The 20,281-nt window shown below is 45.6% G+C and overlaps 1 protein-coding gene across 1 annotated transcript in view; it reads right to left on the bottom strand.

The window, feature by feature from the left end:
• Positions 1 to 434: 434 nt before the first annotated feature.
• The window catches only part of LOC125447207 (protein PFC0760c-like), a 124,505-nt gene continuing 104,658 nt past the window's right edge, over positions 435 to 20,281 (bottom strand). The window contains exons 75-90 of the mRNA XM_059640742.1: positions 19,937 to 19,972; positions 19,753 to 19,788; positions 19,233 to 19,289; positions 17,908 to 17,964; positions 17,376 to 17,411; positions 16,225 to 16,260; positions 16,041 to 16,076; positions 15,521 to 15,577; positions 13,609 to 13,644; positions 13,425 to 13,460; positions 12,888 to 12,944; positions 10,291 to 10,326; positions 8,537 to 8,593; positions 8,121 to 8,156; positions 6,042 to 6,117; positions 435 to 2,917 (exon numbers count right to left, since the gene is read on the bottom strand). Of these exons, the coding sequence (XP_059496725.1) occupies positions 2,785 to 2,917; positions 6,042 to 6,117; positions 8,121 to 8,156; positions 8,537 to 8,593; positions 10,291 to 10,326; positions 12,888 to 12,944; positions 13,425 to 13,460; positions 13,609 to 13,644; positions 15,521 to 15,577; positions 16,041 to 16,076; positions 16,225 to 16,260; positions 17,376 to 17,411; positions 17,908 to 17,964; positions 19,233 to 19,289; positions 19,753 to 19,788; positions 19,937 to 19,972 (818 nt within the window). The 3' untranslated portion in view covers positions 435 to 2,784. The remainder of the gene's footprint in view (positions 2,918 to 6,041; positions 6,118 to 8,120; positions 8,157 to 8,536; positions 8,594 to 10,290; positions 10,327 to 12,887; positions 12,945 to 13,424; positions 13,461 to 13,608; positions 13,645 to 15,520; positions 15,578 to 16,040; positions 16,077 to 16,224; positions 16,261 to 17,375; positions 17,412 to 17,907; positions 17,965 to 19,232; positions 19,290 to 19,752; positions 19,789 to 19,936; positions 19,973 to 20,281) is intronic.

Here is a 20,281-nt window from a genome sequence, read left to right as displayed (position 1 = left end):
CTGGGTAAAGATGGTTGCCCTGGAATTCCCTAACAGATTTAGTGGTACCCATCTTATTCCTGGCTCCCAATTTTGGATTCCCTGCCACAAACTGAAACAGTTTATGTTGCCCTTTTATAAAATGAAATACCTCTTTATTCAGTTGCCCCCTGCCTTCTCTTTTGGAGAAAGGCGCCCCAGCTAGTTCATTCTCTGCTGATAAGCTTTACCTCTCATGTTTGGTAAATAACTGATTGGAGGGTAATAGTACTGAAGAGGTATGATTGGATGCAAGTTGATGGATGTAGGGTCTTTAGAATGGTAAGTTGGGTGATGAATGGGGAGTTACACAAAGGAACATTAACTGTGAACGTGACTGTCAGGAGCACACTTGATGGGGAGTTGTGACCACATCAAATGCACTCTGTTGATAGAACAAGCAATCCAGAAAAAAGTGAATTACTTTTGTTTATTTTTAATTGTTATCATATACTGACATCAGAAACTATAGCCTTTTGCTTAACAAAATAAGAAAATAAATTGTAATTATTTGAGCACAGTATCTTCAGCAGATGCAACAAAGCAAAGATATTGAATCTTAACATCATGTGAAATGAATTTAACTAAAGACACTTGCCTACCCTTGTCTGACCCACTCCTCCACCTCCAACACTGCTTCAAAACAGTTAATTGCTTAATTGAGAATGTCTTACTCCTCCAAACATTGTAGAAACATTTTCAAAATGAAAGAAATTTAATTTGTGAACCTTTTCCCAAGTATTTTATCCGCTGGGGTGTTTCAATGTGTGATGGAAATCAGGATTGATACCAAAAACATTAACCCTCCTGACTGGAATATGTTTAGTTTCTTTTTGGAAAGTGGAACGTTGAAGATGAGTATCTTTTGCTGCCCTGGATCATGGCTTTCGAGAGAAAAAAAGTTTCAAAACTTAATTTGATTTTTTTTCTGCAGAACTTTTAAATTGGAACGCAAATGATTCAAAGCCAGTGGCAGGGTATGTTTCAGAAAAATGTTCCGACTCCCCTTGTCCAACATAAGTGTTCAATTCCACAATATGGAGACAATTTGCAACACAGCCAACTATTAATTTACAAAAAGCCTAAATATCAGCTCTGATACAACTGTACAGTCAATGTTGCGGTTTGGAGAAGTGAGGGGGCTAAGTGTGTTTAGATATTTAAATTATAATACATTTGTGCCTTAGACAAAAGTAAACATTAGTGTTGAGTTATGAGAGCTACGTGGGACAGTGTGATGGAACCCAGTCGACTACGTGATCAAGCATGCACAGGTGTGAGGACTAGTTGGATATCTGCCTGCGTAATATTATTGCACAAATACCGTTGGTAAGATATTATTGCACAAAGTAATTGCTTATGTGAAAGTCGTCTTGGCTGCAAATTTAACAGTGGTTAATCTGTTTATTTCCTTTAATTCAGCAGCCAAAGGAGTTTGACAGAAACAAATGTTTGATGCAATAGTTGAGTGCCTGCTCAGTTGGAACACCCACTTCTCTCGATGAAGGCATTCACTGGATTACAGCTCACTGTCCAGCATGTGTACTTTTACACCACACAGAATATATTCACAGTGACTCAAGCAGACTCATCCTTAAAGAACACACTCCCTTTTTAAGTCTTTTTGTTTTTATCCATTAAATTTGATTGTTTCAGAATGACCCCTCAATATCTCACACTGTCTCTTCCTTACTAAAACCTTGCTGAGTTTCTGGTTGATGGGTTGGATGTAACCTCGTTGGTCATTTGATTTAAGGATGCGGGGGGAGGATTGCTGGAAGGAGTGGAATAATGTAATTAATTTTTATATGAAGGTTATCTTGGTTGAGTATAGAAAGCTTTCCATTTCATGTTTAAATCAAACACGAGCAGGTCAGGTCAAACACAAGTAATCTATATAGTGAATGCTGCTTTCATTCTTACTGAATAGTGTCAATCCCATTCACAGAGAAAACATTCTTTTATTATATAAACTACTCTATTTGCTTTGATAGGAGATGCCAACACAGGGATGGTGTTAGAAGGCTATTCGTACTAGTAACTAAATCCGGACTAACCCAAATCCTTTCAATTTATAGCTCGAGGTTAGACTGGAAATCAGACCGCGTAGGGTGAAACCCTATTGAAAGTCCACTACAGAGAACGTAATGTTGAAGAAAAGGTTTTCTTGAGATTTTTATTCCCCTCTTTTTAAGACAATCGAGCAAAAAGAACGAAGTGAGGTAGACTTAGAGCCTTGGATTTAATATTTCAGTTCTCCTTACCTATTTGTAAAACGAGCAGCATTGAAGGAAAAATGAAGATGGAAAGGAGCAACTGTATTTGGGGAATAAAATCAGCCATGTCAAGGATCAGGAGATAATTCACAGAGACAGGATGGCACATTCCAAGGAACATGAGCTAATGATGAGTAAGTTTGGGGAAGAAAGGAATTCTGAGGAATTGAGTGGGGAATGCTTTGGCAAGAAAAGACAGTTTAAAGAGAGATATGTTTGGAGGAGGGGAATCTCATTGAGATGTGTGACAAGAAGGTTTGATTAATCTTTAAGCTGGTGAGAAGCTTGTCTGTGTTCTCAGGTGTACTGAGGACCTTTTGAACCAAATGTTCCAATGGGCTAAATTATGACCAGCAGAACTAGATTGAAACACACTACAGAAACTCTTCTTGAACAACGTTGCAAATTATGCAGCTTGATCCACTGTGACATTTTGTGCAGTGTAAAGTACTATGACGTTAGTAATGTTTTCTGTCCTACTGGGTTGTTATTAATAGTATCCAAAATATTGTATGTAGGCACTCTGAAATCCAATTCTGTTGGCCAGGTAGTTGCAGGGGTAGTAGGATTCACATATCTCCCTGCGCTTCTCGTATGGTGTCTTATAATAATACTCATGGTGCCTGCAATTAGAACAGATTAACATCAACAGTAACATAATACAGAGCCCACAGGTTTATTGTTTACATGACAAAAATCTGTTTTGGATAGGTTGAGAGAAAATCGCGAAATTTATTGGATAGGAACATAAACAGAAATTGCTGGAAAAGCTCAGCAGGTCTGGCAGCATCTGTGAACAAAAAAATCAGAGTTAATGTTTTGGGACTGGTGATCCTCTCTCAGAATTAATGGTGGCTAGAAAAAGTTGGTTTATTTGCAGAAAATAGGGAGGGGGATGAGGTAGGGAGTAAACGACACGATAAAGGATAGAGCCTGAAGAGAGAGAAGAGCACTTGGATTGACAAAGGAGTTGATAATGATCTGGCTGGGAGGGTGAGTAGCTGTTAGTGGGGACTGTTAGTGACTATCAACAGGGGGTGTGTAATGGCAGGCTATGTGATAACAAGGCCTGGTGTGTGGGCTAGGGGGCTGGGACACGGGAGAGTTTAGGTCCTAAAATTATTTAACTCGATCTTGATTCTGGAGGGCTGCAGGGTCCCCAAGCGGAGAATGAGGTGTTCTTCCATCTGCGGTGAGCCTGTCTGGAATATTGCAGCAAACCTGAGACAGGGATATTGACTGAGTAATAGGGTGGTGTGTTAAAGTGGCAGGCAACTGGAAGCTCAGGGTCTTTTTTTGCGAGCAAAACGTAGAAGTTCTAAAAAGCGGTTGCCCAGTTTACACTTTGTTTCCCCAGTGTAGAGGTGACCACGTTGTGAGGAGCAAATGTAGTAGGCTAGATTCTGGGAAGTGCAGGTGAAGAGTTGCTTCACCTGGAAGTTATGTTTGGGCCCTTGGATACTGGGGAGTGAGGAAGTACATGGGCAGGTGTTACACCTTCACCAATTACAAGAGAAGGTGCCCTAGTGCTGTGTGGGGGGGGTGGGGGGGATGGTTGTGTTATGAAGGAGGCGTGGCCAGGGTGTCCCAGAGGAAACAGTCCCTGCAGAAGGCGGACAAGGGAGGGGAATATGTGTCTGGTGGTGGCATTTTGCTGGAGGTGGTAGAAATGGTGCCTGATGATCTTCTGGGTATGGGTGCTGTTGGGATGGTAGGTAAGGACAAGGGGAACCCTATCACTGCTGCGGGAGGGAAGAGAAGGGGTGAGGGCAGAGGTGCGGGAGATCGGTTGGGCCTGGTTGAGGGCCCTGTCGACAGTAGAGCTGGGGAATCCTCCGTTGAGACAGAAGGTGGACATTTCGGAGGCTTCCTCGTCAAAGTTGGCCTCATCTGAACACGTGACGGAGATGGAGGAACTGAGAGAATGGGATGGAGTCTACTGGAAACATGGTGTGAGGATGTATAGTCCAGGTAGCTGTTGGAGTCTGTGGGTTTGTTATGGATATTAGTGGCCAGTGTTTTGGAAACAGATGTTGAGGCAGGGAAGGGAGGAGTCAGAGATAGACCAGGTAGAAGTGAGGGCAGGGTGGAAATTGGATGTGAAATCAATGAACATTTCCCAGCTACCATCAGTTATGAGGAAGGGTCACTAGACCCAAAATGTTAACACTGACTTTCCCTTCACAGATGCTGCCAGACCTGCTGAGCTTTTCCAGTAACTTCTGTTTTTGTACCTGATTTACAGCATCCACAGTTCTTTTGGTTTTTATTTTATAATGTATTGGATAGGTTTGTTTGTGAAATCCATTCATAGTCTCTCAGTATTTGCCTGATTGTTAAGGTTATAATGGCTTGGGAGACACCATTCAGTAATTGAGTCAATGCCAGCTCTTGGCAATGTGAGCCCCCTTTATCCCCCAGCTCTATTTCCAGAGCGTTTTCCAAAGTTCTCCTGAGATTTCCAAAGAGTTAGTATTACAGATGGTTAAGGACACAGGGTTCAACAGCTGGGAAGGTGTGGGGAGTGGCTAAGGTGGTGGTTGGGGGGGGAGGTGGAGGTGGGATCTCAGTGAGGGTAAGGCAGGTGAAAGTCTGCACCCTTCCTTTTTTTTTAACCTGTAGTCACTATTAAACCACAGTAGCTCCAAAACATTAATCCGATGAGATGCATCGCTGTTAATTCTTCAGTTTGTAAAGAGGTATATGTGAGAGTCTCTCTGACATGACATTGAGGTGTAAATATGGGCTGTGTGTTCTTTGGATGTTGACTCTTGGCAACAGGAGCTTGAGTGAAAGCAGAGAGGTGGGCAGCACCCTTATAGGTCTGAACTCCCTGACTGGCCTTGCCCAGTGCCAGCAGTGAACCTGGCACAGCCCAGTAAACAAACTGTGGCCACTTCATTGCTCAGGAGGTGGGCTTCACGCTTCTGGAAAATGATCAGAGACATTCTTGAAGTGAGCAAGGCAGTGTTCCTTGGCGCAAAGCCAAGTGTTCCACGCAGATCCCAATTTCCAAGAAGCAGCCTTGGGATGTGTCCTTCCCACTGCCCAGCCAAACAATATCCAGTGTCCAGCAGCATTCACCTGGGATAAGTGCGGAGAAATGAGAGTCTGATATCGCTGCTTCCATCCTCCCAGGTCATCTCCCTCACTGTCTCACATTTTAGAAACCAATAGATATTGGTAATGTTGCTTCATTTCGAACTAAATTAAACGGCCTCAGTTTTATTAAAAAAAAACTTTGTACCTGCTGTTCAATGATTAGTCCTGCCTCGACTGCAGATGCCCAGGTCGTACCTCTGTCTTTGTCACGAGCTCCCTGCCTCTAATTGTCTACATTGTCCCATCAAAATATCCACATTTTCACCATTTAATTCATTGACCACTGACTAATCCTGGTCTCCCAAAGTTTACACCATAAAACCTCATCTCCCACTTTAAATAACTCTGACCTCTTTCTTTCTCACTTTCAGTATAACAATCTCCTCCCCACCCTCTAATCCACCCACTTAACCAACCCCTCCTGTTTCTCTCCAGCACAGACAGCACTGTAAATCTCCTCTAACCCCATCAAAGCTTTGGCCCATCTCTCCCAATCGCAGTCTGTTTCTGTTGCCAAGGTCATGGTGTGAAACACAGTTTGGTGGATGTTGTGGTAAAATGACATACATTTGGTATTGAGTGCAGTGGAGTCCTGAAGGCACTTCACCATAAACAGCCTGTTGAAGTAAGAACTGATTGAAATACCTTTCGTAGTATTCCTGAATTGATCTCCTGGACCTCTTCACAACAGAATCAGCTTTATGTTTTTCAAGGAAAGGATCTGGAACAAAAATTGTGGAAATGACAGCAATGTGAGAAAATGTAGGGCTCAAGAGTCAGGATGTTATCAAGACCAAGCCCTGCACCCCGCCACGTCCTCCAACCCGTTCCTCACGTTATTGACTAACAATGTTATAATTTTATAAAAACAATTTTATTTATTTCTAAAGTATGTAAAGTTGACAAACCTTTCCTGTCACGGCGATTCCCTTCATATGAACCAGGAAGAGTCAGTTCATTTTGCTTTGCAAGAAACTGGCTGCTGGTGGATGCACAGATTTGAATCCGAGGGCCGGGACTGTCACCAGGAACATGTAGGCTGTGGGGGTGGGATCTGTGGTCCCATCTGGGTGAGTTGACGTCAGTGGTGTGGGAATTGAAATGGGGTTGTGGGGGTCTGGACAAGTTGGGGATGGATTGCTGTGCTTAGAGGGAGCTGGACATTGGAGAGATAGGGTCTGCTGGGTGTGACGGGGGTTAGGGAACTATGGAACCAGGATCTGTGATTTGCAAAGGACCCCACTCATTCAATTTGTCTGTCTGCTTCCTGGTGCTGAGTTAAACTGTTTAAAACTGCGGCTGACAGTGACTGCCTGTCTCAGGGATGAATTTATCCAATATTTGGGAGACTACTGGCTACAAATCATTCCTCCCTTCCTGGCCATGAAATAAAACTCTCTCCTTGTTGACTTTATTCCCTTCAGTGGTTTTACATGTTCAAAGGCCATTGAATTGGCCACAGCTGGGAGCCAGTTGTTGCTCCTCTACTTGAAACTATTAAACTCTGGGAGTCCTCAGTCAGGACTCAACAGAACTCATTTAATAATTTTCAACTGTCAAACTGGCAAATAAAGAGTGAGTTGACACCTCTCAGCCTTTGTCTGAAGGTTCAGAGTGAGTATCCTCTCTTAGTCAGTGCAGTAATTCAGCCAGTAATTTAGTAATTTATCCCTAGTCTTTAGCTTTCAGCTTTAGCTGTCACCATCACCTAGTCAAAATTGCTGGGATCTTTTGGTTCAGGAAACCTCTGCAGCTGGATTCAGGTGAGGCTGTCTGACTTTAGGATGGTTTAATTGCCAAACTGGTTTCTAGACAAATTGATCCAGGGGAAAGAGAAATGTTGAATTGGGAAGGGAAGGTGACAGAATGTAGATTGGGTTACTAGGGATGCTTCAACAGATGGCACAATGATCACAAGGAGATTAACATGGGAATTCTGCACAGTATAAAATCTCACAGTGCCTTTGTGGCTATTTCTTTAGCCATTTCCTATTTCCTCCAATTCTGAATCAGTACCTGACATAGGGGTGGGTGTCAAAGAAGATTATTTTGAAATGAACAGGGCAAGGATATTACACTCCGATCCATTTTAAGCTCTGGGGTAGACCAAGACGTGACTCAGTGTAGCCATCCAACCCTGCCAGAGGAGTGGATCGGGGATTAAGAAATCTACTGAGTGCATTGTGACAATCTGTGAACCATGAACATGGCAGTATCTATGAATCACCATTATCATGAGGAAATAGCATTGTGTTAAAGAGCGAGTACTCAGCGTGACTGCACCGAAAACCACATGAAAGGGGTAGCAGAAAGGGTGAAATGGTCAAGGCACGGAGCTTCATACTTTCAGGCTCAACGCCCCTGAAGGCTTAGCCCCAAATGACAGAACAATGTAAATGAGAACTGGTCACGAGGCCAGGATTGGCGCAACAGATGGTTAAACACAGGCAGTGACTGAGGATCATCTTCAACATGAGAGTATGTCACATGGGGGCCTGATGATACGTTCCTTCTCAGGCCTGACATTCTCCCCAAGCCACACTCTCGTGCCTCTCCAGGTACAGAAACAATGAGGCGAACACTGACAGAGGGCTCTGAGCATTGGCTTTCTACCCAAGGCCCATGGATCCAAACAACTTCCCCAAGTCATTAATACACCTGTGGATAGATTACTCAGCAAGGATTGTGAGAAACAGGGGCAGATTATTACAGAAACATTGATACCTTGAGCCTCCAAGTGACTCACTCTTTGTGCAGAATCTGGAATAGAAAGAAGAGAATTTCAGTTCCCCAATCTCAAGAGAGCCTCTGTGTTCCATTATCAGAATAGTTTTAAATCTATCCATCCTTTTTTAACGATATTTAAATCTGTAACTGTGACATGTTGTTCAAAGATGGGGATAAATACATTTAGTAACAGGCTCACTCTCATTCTCCACTGAACCCGAAACAGAGGGAACAGGATTTCAGTTTCCAGACACCCCACGTTCTGAAATCCAAATGGTTTTCAATGATCCCCCTCCCACTGGAAACTCGCCTCACCCTCAGCACTGTCACATGAATTTTCATTGTAAAGCTCTGTGTTACGGTCACATCTTCAATCGCAGTCAGTAATGCCCCACACAGAGAGATCTACAAACCATCATCTTGTCCCGAACCAATCACTTTGATTTTCCTTTTGCCGCTTTCTTTGGAATCTGAAATGGAAACGGGTTTTTGATGATCAAATGGAAAATGAGTGTAAAATGTTCATAGAGATAGTGGGAACTGCAGATGCTGGAGAATCCAAGATAACAAGGTGTTGAGCCGGATGAACACAGCAGCATCAGAGGAGCAGGAAAGCTCTTTGATGTTTCAGGCCCAGACCCTTCTTCAGAAAAGGGGGAGAGGGAGAGGGTTTTGAAATAAATAGGGAGAGAGGGGCAGGCGGATCGAAGATGGATAGAGGAGAAAATTGGTGGAGGAGACAGACAGGTCAAAGAGGCGGGTCTGGAGCAAGAAAAGCTGTGTAGGTGGGGAGGTAGGGAGGTGATAGGTCAGTCCAGGGAGGACGGACAGGTCAAGGGGGCGGGATGAGGTTAGTAGGTAGGAGATGGGAGTGGGGCTTGAGGTGGGAGGAAGGTATAGGTGGAAGGAAGAACAGTTTAGGGAGGCGGGGACGAGCTGGGCTGGCTTTGGGATGCAGTAGGGGGAGGGGAGATTTTGAAGCTTGTGAAATGCACATTGATACCATTGGGCTGCAGGGTTCCCAAGCGGAATATGAGTTGCTGTTCCTGCAACCTTCAGGTGGCATCATTGTGGCACTGCAGGAGGCCCATGATGGACATGTCGTCTAAGGAATGGGAGGGGGAGTTGAAATGGATCACGACTGGGAGGTGCAGTTGTTTATTGAAAAACCAAGTGTAGGTGTTTCACAAAGCAGTCCCCAAGTCTCCGCTTGGTTTCCCCAATGTAGAGGAAGCCACACCGGGTACAGTGGATACAGTATACTACATTGGTGAATGTGCAGGTGAACATCTGCTTGATGTGGTATGTCATCTTGGGGCCTGGGATGGGGGTGAGGGAGGAGGTGTGGGGGCAAGTGTAGCACTTCCTGCGGTTGCAGGGGAAGGTGCCGGGTGTGGTGGGGTTGGAGGGGAGTGTGGAGCGAACAAGGGAGTCAGGGAGAGAGTGGTCTCTCCAGAAAGCAGACAGGGGTGGGGATGGAAAAATGTCTTGGGTGGTGGGGTCGGATTGTAGATGGTGGAAGCGTCAGAGGAGGATAATGCTGCTTGGCCTACTGTGAAATGTTCACAATTGAAAAGTGTGATCCTGTCACATGATGCTTTTTGCTCACACTCACACACTGCAGCAGCCACTGAATGGCTCAGCTCACCATGAGCTGCATTCCCATCGCTCGAAGGGCCAGCTCAGGATTAGGGTCAGCTCATTTCACCAGGAAACTGTGGGTTGAATCCCAAAGTCTCCAGGGTGAGTGTGAGTCTCACTTCCTGCCCAGGGCTGAGATTATCCCTAAACTGCACTCTCTGACCTTGTGGCACTTCAGATGCAGAAACAGTGAGCCGAGCACTGACTCTGGGCTGAGCCTTGGCTTTCAATGCAAAGCCGATGGATTCAAACAGCTTCCCAGAGTCAACAGCACAATGATCAATAGATTACTCAGCAATAATTGTTAGAAACAGGGACAGATTATTACAGAAACATCGATACCTTGAGCCTCCAAGTGACTCGCTCTTTGTGCAGAATGTGGAATAGAAAGAAGAGAATTTCGGTTCCCCAATTCCAAGAGAGCCTCTGTGTCCCATTATCAGAATAGTTTTCAACCTGTCCTTTCTGTTTTATTGATATTTAAATCTGTAAATGTGACGTGTTATTGAAAGTTGGGGATAAATACCTTTACTGTCAGGCTCACTCTCATTCTCTGCTGAACCTGAAACAGAGGGAACAGGATTTCAGTTTCCAAGGCACACGTCCCGAAATCCGAATGGTTTTCAATGACCCGCCTCCCACTGCAAACATGCCCCACCCTCAGCACTTGGTCAGCTCCAGGGTAGAGCTTTATTTGGAAAGGCACACAGTATTTGCAGGGGAGAAGCAGGCCATTCAATCTAGAACTTTCTTTTGTTCATTATATTTTTCACTAACGTTCTTCAGACTATCTTCATGTTCCTTTCCTCCAGTGTCTTTTCTCCAGCTTCTTGTTAAATCGGTCAAAACTGTTTACATAAGTCACTCTGTCTGTGAGTGTGTTCCACATTCTCATTGTTCTGTGGGCAAACACATTTCTCTGAAATAATAAAATGTGAGGCTGGATGAACACAGCAGGCCCAGCAGCATCCCAGGAGCACAAAAGCTGACGTTTCGGGCCTAGACCCTTCATCAGAGAGGGGGATGGGGTGAGGGTTCTGAAATAAATAGGGAGAGAGAGGGGGAGGTGGACCGAAGATGGAGAGAAAAGAAGATAGGTGGAGAGGAGAGTATAGGTGGGGAGGTAGGGAGGGGATAGGTCAGTCCAGGGAAGACGGACAGGTCAAGGAGGTGGGATGAGGTTAGTAGGTAGGAGATGGAGGTGCGGCTTGGGGTGGGAGGAAGGGATGGGTGAGAGGAAGAACAGGTTAGGGAGGCAGAGACAGGTTGGACTGGATTTGGGATGCAGTGGGTGAAGGGGAAGAGCTGGGCTGGTTGTGGGGTGCAGTGGGGGGGAGGGGACGAACTCGGCTGGTTTTGGGATGCGGTGGGGGAAGGGGAGATTTTGAAGCTGGTGAAGTCCACATTGATACCATTGAGCTGCAGGGTTCCGAAGCGGAATATGAGTTGCTGATCCTGCAACCTTCGGGTGGCATCATTGTGGCACTGCAGGAGGCCCATGATGGACATATCATCTAAAGAATGGGAGGGGGAGTGGAAATGGTTTGCGAATGGGAGGTGCAGTTGTTTATTGCGAACCGAGCGGAGGTGTTCTGCAAAGCGGTCTCCAAGCCTCTGCTTGGTTTCCCCAATGTAGAGGAAGCCACACCGGGTACAGTGGATGCAGTATACCACATTGGCAGATGTGCAGGTGAACCTCTGCTTAATAAGGAAAGTCATCTTGGGGCCTGGTATAGGGGTGAGGGAGGAGGTGTGGGGGCAGGTGTAGCATTTCCTGCGGTTGCAGGGGAAGCTGCCGGGAGTGGTGGGGTTGGAGGGCAGTGTGGAGCGAACAAGGGAGTCACAGAGAGAGTGGTCTCTCCGGAAAGCAGACAAGGGTGGGGATGGAAAAATGTCTTGGGTGGTGGGGTCGGATTGTAGATGGCGGAAGTGTTGGAGGATGATGCGTTGTATCCGAAGGTTGGTGGGGTGGTGTGTGAGAACGAGGGGGATCCTCTTTGGGTGGTTGTGGCGGGGGCAGGGTGTGAGGGATGTGTTGCGGGAAATGCGGGAGACGCGGTCAAGGGCATTCTTGACCATTGCGGGGGGAAAGTTGCAGTCCTTGAAGAACTTGGATATCTGGGATGTGCGGGAGTGGAATGCCTCATCGTGGGGGCGGAGGCGGAGGAATTGGGAATAGGGGATGGAATTTTTGCAGGAGGGTAGTGGGAGGAGGTGTATTCTAGGTAGCTGTGGGAGTCGGTGGGCTTGAAATGGACATCAGTTACAAGCTGGTTGCCTGAGATGGAGTTAATCTGTCTTGAATTTATTACAGAACATTTTGCATGCAATGTGTTGTATTTTGTGTTTCCACAGGAACAGACATCAAGCCTCTGTCACCACATTCAGGTGCAGTTTGCTGGTTGAGTCCTCAGTCAGGTCACACTTTTGTTCCCAGTCTCCCAGCTACAATCTTCACTGAGCCTTTGAAGCCACTTCCTGACTTTGTCTTGTCTCGTTATTGCAGTCATCCATGTTGGCATCGCACCTCGTTTTGATCCAGGCCCTGTTGCTCTCTTCATGATGTGGCTCTGTTTTCGATACGATATATCAAGGCTGGCCACACACCTGTTTTACAGATCCTTCCTTTCAGTTTCAATGAACTCTTCTTGTCAAACAATGCTCTCCTGAACTTCCTCCGAATACTCCAAACCAGATTTAAACCATTGTTTAATTGTCATTCCTCAGCTTCCATCTCCAGTCACCACTGGGCCCAATGACTTGAAATGATTCGTTTTGTGCAAGTCTTCTCCCAGAATCTTCACACCTTCACCCTGATCCTCTTTCCTCAGCTTAAACTGACCATCCTTCAGTTGTGTCATTGGTGTCCTGATTGTCATAGCCCTGTCACTCACAGCGTGCCTCCTCTTCTCCAGACTATCAAGACCCCCAAGTCTGAGTAATTTGTTTTAACCCCTACTCTGTGTTTGCTGTTTTGTAACCAACTTGCTCTCCATCCTGCTCCTTGTCCCCTGTCTCCGTGTGTATTTGAATCAGTCCAATAAATGCCTCATAAATCCTCATGGACCCATCTCCCATGTGTTAGCGCAGTCAGTAATATCCCACTCAGAGAGATCTACAAACCATCATCTCGTCCGGAACTGAACACTTTGATTTTCCTTTGGCCAGTTTCTTTGGAATCTGAAATGGAAACAGGTTTTTGATGATTAAATGGGAAATGGATGTGAAATATTCACAACTGAAATGTGTGTCCCTGCCTCACGTTGCTTTTTGCTCACACTCACACATTGCAGCAGCCACTGAATGACTCAGCTCACCAGCAGCTGCATTTCCATCACTCGAAGTGCCAGCTCAGGGTGCGATTGGGGTCAGTTCATTTCACCAGAAAACTGTGGGTTGAATCCCAGAATCTCCAGGGTGAGCGTGAGTCTCACTTCCTGCCCAGGGCTGAGATTGTCCCTAAACTGCACCCACTGGCCTACTGGCACTTCAGATACAGGAACAGTGAGCCGAGCACTGACTCTGAGTTGTGAGGTTTGGCTTTCAATGCAAAGCCAATGGATGCAAAACAGCTTCCCAGAGTCCATAGTACAATGATCAATAGATTACTCAGCAAGGACTGTTAGAAACAGGGATGGATTATTACAGAAACATCGATACCTCGAGCCTCTGAGTGACTTGTTCTTTGTGCAGAATCTGGAATAGAAAGAAGAGAATCTCAGTTCCCCGATTCCAGGAGAGCCTCTGTGTTCCATTATCCGAATGGTTTTCAATCTGTCCCTCCTCTTCTAATGATATTTAAATCTGTAACTGTGACATGTTATTGAAAGATGGGGATAAATACCTTTAGTGTCAGGCCCACTCTCATTCTCTGCTGAATCTGAAACAGAGGGAACAGGATTTCAGTTTCCACACCCCACCCATTCTGAAATATAAATGGTTTTCAATGATCCCCTCCCACTGGAATCGCCCTTCACTCTCAGCACTTGGGCAAGGGACAGCTCCCAATGTGTTCAAGCAGAATGACAACATGGAAACATTGAACTGCTCTGTGCTGGTGTTTCTCTTCAACAACAGGATCATCCCACATCTCCTTATCTCACACTCTCCACATTCCCTTTCATTAATGTCATCACTTGACACTCCACATTGGATTTCTCACCAATTGGCGAACATTTATGACCCGAAGATCAGGCCTCCCACTAAGGTGGAAGTAGTTTCTCCCTGTGTACCCTATCTCGTGAATTTTCATTGTAAAGCCCTATGTTAGGGTCACATCTTGAATCTCCGTGTCTCAGTGAAATGAGCTTGAAGTTGTTCAGTCTTTGCTGATTGTTCTAACCTCCCAGCTCCAGGAATACCCTCAGGAATGGGTACTGTGTGCTCCCCATTGCCTCCATTTCTCTGGACAGAGTCACAGAATTATACTGCTCAGAACCTGTCTCTGCAGATCCACTCATCCACACCTACTAGACTTGCTAAACTGAACAAGTCCTATGGGCCTGCTTTTGGGCCATATCCCTCTAACCGTTTCCAATCCATGTAGCGGTCCAAATGTCTTCTTATTGTTGTAACTGTCCCACTTCCTCTGGCAGCTCATTGCATAGACATATCATCCTCTGTGTCTCTCCGCAATCCGTCTGAAACCTTTCCCCTCTCACCTTGAACCTGCACCCTCTACCTTTGGACTCACCTACCCTGGGATTAGACTTCAGTTATTCGCCCTATCTATGCCCCGTGTGATTTTAAAAACCACTGTAAGGTGACCCCCAGTCTCTTACACTCAAGGTCCCAGCCTGTCCAGCCTCTCCTTCTCACCGAGAGCTTTCAGACTTGGTAACATCTTTGTATATCTTTTCTGCTCTCTTCCCAGTTTAACAGCATCCTTCCTACAGCAGGATGGCCAGAACTGCACTTGGATAAAATGGAGATTGGAACTTTGTGCAGTTGATACAATGTGGACTGACCAAGGCTCCAGACCCCTTTACTATAACTGCTCGGCTTCTGTATTCTGTCAAAATGAACATGAGTTAAATTCAATTCTTTGCTATTTCTGACTGTATTAACTGGTGTCTCTCATGTGAATGGAAGGTGTCTGGTGTTCCCGCTCCCTGGGTTCCTGCGTGCAGGTTACGCTGGGATTTTTTAAAGGAATGCGTGTAATTTATTTCCTCCAGCTAAAATCTAACCCCTCACTCTCTTTACCTTGAAATCACGGAACCCTGGAACTCCCGAAGAGGATGGTGAGGGACTACAAGCCACATGAACATTTACCGTTCCAGAAGGCAACTCACCACCACTTCCTAACGGGCAGCAGGGTCGGGCAATATGCCCTGGACCCAGCCTGTGTCACCCCCAGGCCGTGGAAGAAGATAAACGTAATCTGATAACAAATCAGAATGTCGAGTAATGCTTCATCAATACTGACTAGGATCCTTAATTTGGTGTCACCAACAAATTCTGAAATTGTATGTCTAATTCCTGAGTCTTAGTTGTTCTGTAAATGCTGAGCAGCAGTAATCCCAGCACCAATCCCTGAGGAACCCCATTTCCCACATTCCCCCCAGTCTGAGTAATTCGCCTTAACCCCCACCCTGTGTTTGCTGTCTGCAAGCAGCTTGCTCTCCATTCTGCTCCCTGTCCCCAGTCCCCGTATGTATTTCAATTAGTTCACGAAGGAGCTTGTTAATCCTCATGGACCCAGCTCCCATGTATCAGCGCAGTCAGTAACGTCCCACACAGAGAGATCTACAAACCATCATGTCGTCCCGAACCGATCATTTTGATTTTCCTTTCGCCACTTTCTTTGGAATCTGAAATAGAAACGGGATTTTGGTGATCAAATGGAAAATGAGTGTGAAATGTTCACAATTGAAAAAGTTGCTGTTTGCTCACACTCACACATTGCAGCAGCCACTGAATGGCTTAGCTCACCATGAGCTGCATTCCCATCACTCGAAGGGCCAGCTCAGGGTTGCATTGGGGTCAGGTCATTTCACCAGGAAACAGCGGGTTGAATCCCGGAATCTCCAGGGTGAGTGTGAGTCTCACTTCCTGCCCGGGGCTGAGATTGTCCCTAAACTGCACTCTCTGGCCTCGTAGCACTTCAGATGGCAGGAACAGTGAGCCGAGCACTGACTCTGGGCTGTGAGGTTTGGCTTTCAATGAAAGCCAATGGATTCACACAGCTTCCCAGAGTCCATAGCACAATAATCAGTGGAATACTCAGCAAGGACTGTTAGAAACAGGGACAGATTATTACAGAAACATCGATACCTTGAGCCTCCGAGTGACTCGCTCTTTGTGCAGAATCTGGAATAGAAAGAAGAGAATTTCAGTTCCCCAATTCCAAGAGAGCCTCTGTGTCCCATTATCAGAATGGTTTTCAACCTGTCCTTCCTGTTTTATTGATATTTAAACCTGTAAATGTGACATGTTATTGAAAGATGGGGATAAATACCTTTAGTGTCAGGCCCACTCTCATTCTCTGCTGAATCTGAAACAGAGGGAACAGGATTTCAGTTTCCAGAGCACACATCCCGAAATCCGAATGGTTTTCAATGACTCGCCTCCCACTGCAAACATGCCCCACCCTCAGCACTTGGTCAGGGGACAGCTCCAGGGTAAAGCTTTATTTGTCATGTTCCTTTCGTCCAGTGTCTTTGTCCAGCTTCTTGTTAAATCGGTCAAAACTATTGACATCAGTCACTCTGTCTGTGAGCGTGTTCCACATTCTCATTGTTCTGTGGGCAAACACATTTCTCTGAAATCTGTCTTGAATTTATTACAGAACATTTTGCATGCAATGTGTTGTATTTTGTGTTTCCACAGGAACTGACATCAAGCCTCTGTCACCACATTCAGGTGCAGTTTGCTGGTTGAGTCCTCAGTCAGGTCACACTTTTGTTCCCAGTCTCCCAGCTACAATCTTCACTGAGCCTTTGAAGCCACTTCCTGACTTTGTCTTGTCTCGTTATTGCAGTCATCCATGTTGGCATCGCACCTCGTTTTGATCCAGGCCCTGTTGCTCTCTTCATGATGTGGCTCTGTTTTCGATACGATATATCAAGGCTGGCCACCCACCTGTTTTACAGATCCTTCCTTTCAGTTTCAATGAACTCTTCTTGTCAAACAATGCTCTCCTGAACTTCCTCCGAATACTCCAAACCAGATTTAAACCATTGTTTAATTGTCATTCCTCTGCTTCCATCTCCTGTCACCACTGGGCCCAACGACTTGAAATGATTCGTTTTGTGCAAATCTTCTCCCAGAATCTTCACACCTTCACCCTGATCCTCTTTCCTCAGCTTAAACTGACCATCCTTCAGTTGTGTCATTGGTGTCCTGATTGTCATAGCCCTGTCGCTCACAGCGTGCCTCCTCTTCTCCAGACTATCAAGACCCCCAAGTCTGAGTAATTTGTTTTAACCCCTACTCTGTGTTTGCTGTTTTGTAACCAGCTTGCTCTCCATCCTGCTCCTTGTCCCCTGTCTCTGGGTGTTTTTGAATCAGTCCAACTAAGGCCCCGTAAATCCTCATGGGCCCAGCTCCATAGAATACTCAGCAAGGACTGTTAGAAACAGTGACGGATTATTACAGAAACAATGATACCTTGAGCCTCCGAGTGACTCGTTCTTTGTGCAGAATCTGGAATAGAAAGAAGAGAATTTCACTTCACCGATTCCAGGAAAGTCTCTCTGTTCCATTATCAGAATAGTTTTCAACCTGTCCTTCCTCTTTGAATGATATTTAAATCTGTAACTGAGACGTGTCATTCAAACATGGGGTTAAATACCTTGGGTCCGCTTGGATGATGACAACTTTCCCAACAATACCATCTCACAGTGTTTGAAATTCCATGTAATTTCCAACGCACAATTGATTCTTTAAATGGTGATCCACAGTGATCCCTGCTCTGATCCCTGAGGAACACCACTTCCCACATTCCCCCCAGTCTGAGTAATTTGTTTTAACCCCTACTCTGTGTTTGCTGTTTTGTAACTAGCTTGCTCTCCATCCTGCTCCTTGTCCCCTGTCTCCGTGTGTATTTGAATCCGTTCAACAAAGGCCCCGTAAATCCTCATGGGCCCAGCTCCATATATTAGCACAGTCAGTAATGCCCCACACAGAGAGATCTACAAACCATCATCTCGTCCCGAACCGATCACTTTGATTTTCCTTTCGCTGCTTTCTTTGGAATCTGAAATGGAAACGGGTTTTTGATGATTAAATGGAAAATGAGTGTGAAATGTTCACAACTGAAAAGTGTGACCCTGTCACATGTTGCTTTTTGCTCACACTCACACATTGCAGAAGCCACTGAATGGCTCAGCTCACCAGCAGCTGCATTCCCATCGCTCGAAGGGCCAGCTCAGGGTGCGGTAGGGGTCAGCTCATTTCACCAGGAAACTGCGGGTTGAATCCCGGAATCTCCAGGGTGAGCGGGAGTCTCACTTCCTGCCTGGGGCTGAGATTGACACTAAACCAGACGATCTAGCCTCCTGGTCCTTCAGTTTCAGAAAGAGTGAGCTGAGCACTGACCCTGAGCTTTGAGCTTTGTATATCTTTTCTGCTCTCTTCCCAGTTTAACAGCATCCTTCCTACAGCAAGATGGCCAGAACTGCACTTGGATAAAATGGAGATTCGAACTTTGTGCAGTTGATACAATGTGGACTGACCAAGGCTCCAGACCCCTTTACTATAACTGCTTGGCTTCTGTATTCTGTCAAAATGAACATGAGTTAAATTCAATTCTTTGCTATTTCTGACTGTATTAACTGGCGTCTCTCATGTGAATGGAAGGTGTCTGGTGTTCCCGCTCCCTGGGTTCCTGCGTGCAGGTTACGCTGGGATTTTTTAAAGGAATGCGTGTAATTTATTTCCTCCAGCTAAAATCTAACCCCTCACTCTCCTTACCCTGAAATCACGGAACCCTGGAACTCCCTTCCTAAGAGGACGGTGAGGGACTACAAGCCACATGAACATTTACCGTTCCAGAAGGCAACTCACCACCACTTCCTAACGGGCAGCAGGGTCGGGCAATATGCCCTGGACCCAGCCTGTGTCACCCCCAGGCCGTGGAAGAAGATAAACGTAATCTGATAACAAATCAGAATGTCGAGTAATGCTTCATCAATACTGACTAGGATCCTTAATTTGGTGTCACCAACAAATTCTGAAATTGTATGTCTAATTCCTGAGTCTTAGTTCCGTAAATGGTGAGCAGCAGTAATCCTAGCACCAATCCCTGAGGAACCCCATTTATCACATTCCCCCCAGTCTGAGTAATTCGCCTTAACCCTCACCCTGTGTTTGCTGTCTGTAAGCAGCTTGCTCTCCATTCTGCTCCCTGTCCCCAGTCCCCGTATGTATTTCAATTAGTTCACGAAGGAGCTTGTTAATCCTCATGGACCCAGCTCCCATACATTAGCGCAGTCAGTAATGCCCCACACAGAGAGATCTACAAACCATCATGTCGTCCCGAACCGATCACTTTGATTTTCCTTTCGCCACTTTCTTTGGAATCTGAAATAGAAACGGGATTTTGGTGATCAAATGGAAAATGAGTGTGAAATGTTCACAATTGAAAAAGTTGCTGTTTGCTCACACTCACACATTGCAGCAGCCACTGAATGGCTCAGCTCACCATGTGCTGCATTCCCATCACTCGAAGGGCCAGCTCAGGGTTGCATTGAGGTCAGGTCATTTCACCAGGAAACAGCGGGTTGAATCCCGGAATCTCCAGGGTGAGTGTGAGTCTCACTTCCTGCCCGGGGCTGAGATTGTCCCTAAACTGCACTCTCTGGCCTCGTAGCACTTCAGATGGCAGGAACAGTGAGCCGAGCACTGACTCTGGGCTGTGAGGTTTGGCTTTCAATGAAAGCCAATGGATTCAAACAGCTTCCCAGAGTCCATAGCACAATAATCAGTGGAATACTCAGCAAGGACTGTTAGAAACAGGGACAGATTATTACAGAAACATCGATACCTTGAGCCTCCGAGTGACTCGCTCTTTGTGCAGAATCTGGAATAGAAAGAAGAGAATTTCAGTTCCCCAATTCCAGCAGAGCCTCTGTGTCCCATTATCAGAATGGTTTTCAACCTGTCCTTTCTGTTTTATTGATATTTAAATCTGTAAATGTGACATGTTATTGAAAGATGGGGATAAATACCTTTAGTGTCAGGCCCACTCTCATTCTCTGTTGAATCTGAAACAGAGGGAACAGGATTTCAGTTTCCAGAGCACACATCCCGAAATCCGAATGGTTTTCAATGACTCGCCTCCCACTGCAAACATGCCCCACCCTCAGCACTTGGTCAGGGGACAGCTCCAGGGTAAAGCTTTATTTGTCATGTTCCTTTCGTCCAGTGTCTTTGTCCAGCTTCTTGTTAAATCGGTCAAAACTATTGACATCAGTCACTCTGTCTGTGAGCGTGTTCCACATTCTCATTGTTCTGTGGGCAAACACATTTCTCTGAAATCTGTCTTGAATTTATTACAGAACATTTTGCATGCA

The sequence above is a fragment of the Stegostoma tigrinum genome, chromosome 38 (assembly GCF_030684315.1).
Source record: "Stegostoma tigrinum isolate sSteTig4 chromosome 38, sSteTig4.hap1, whole genome shotgun sequence".
NCBI classification, from domain to species: domain Eukaryota; kingdom Metazoa; phylum Chordata; class Chondrichthyes; order Orectolobiformes; family Stegostomatidae; genus Stegostoma; species Stegostoma tigrinum.
This window is presented reverse-complemented; position numbering and strand designations above follow the sequence as displayed.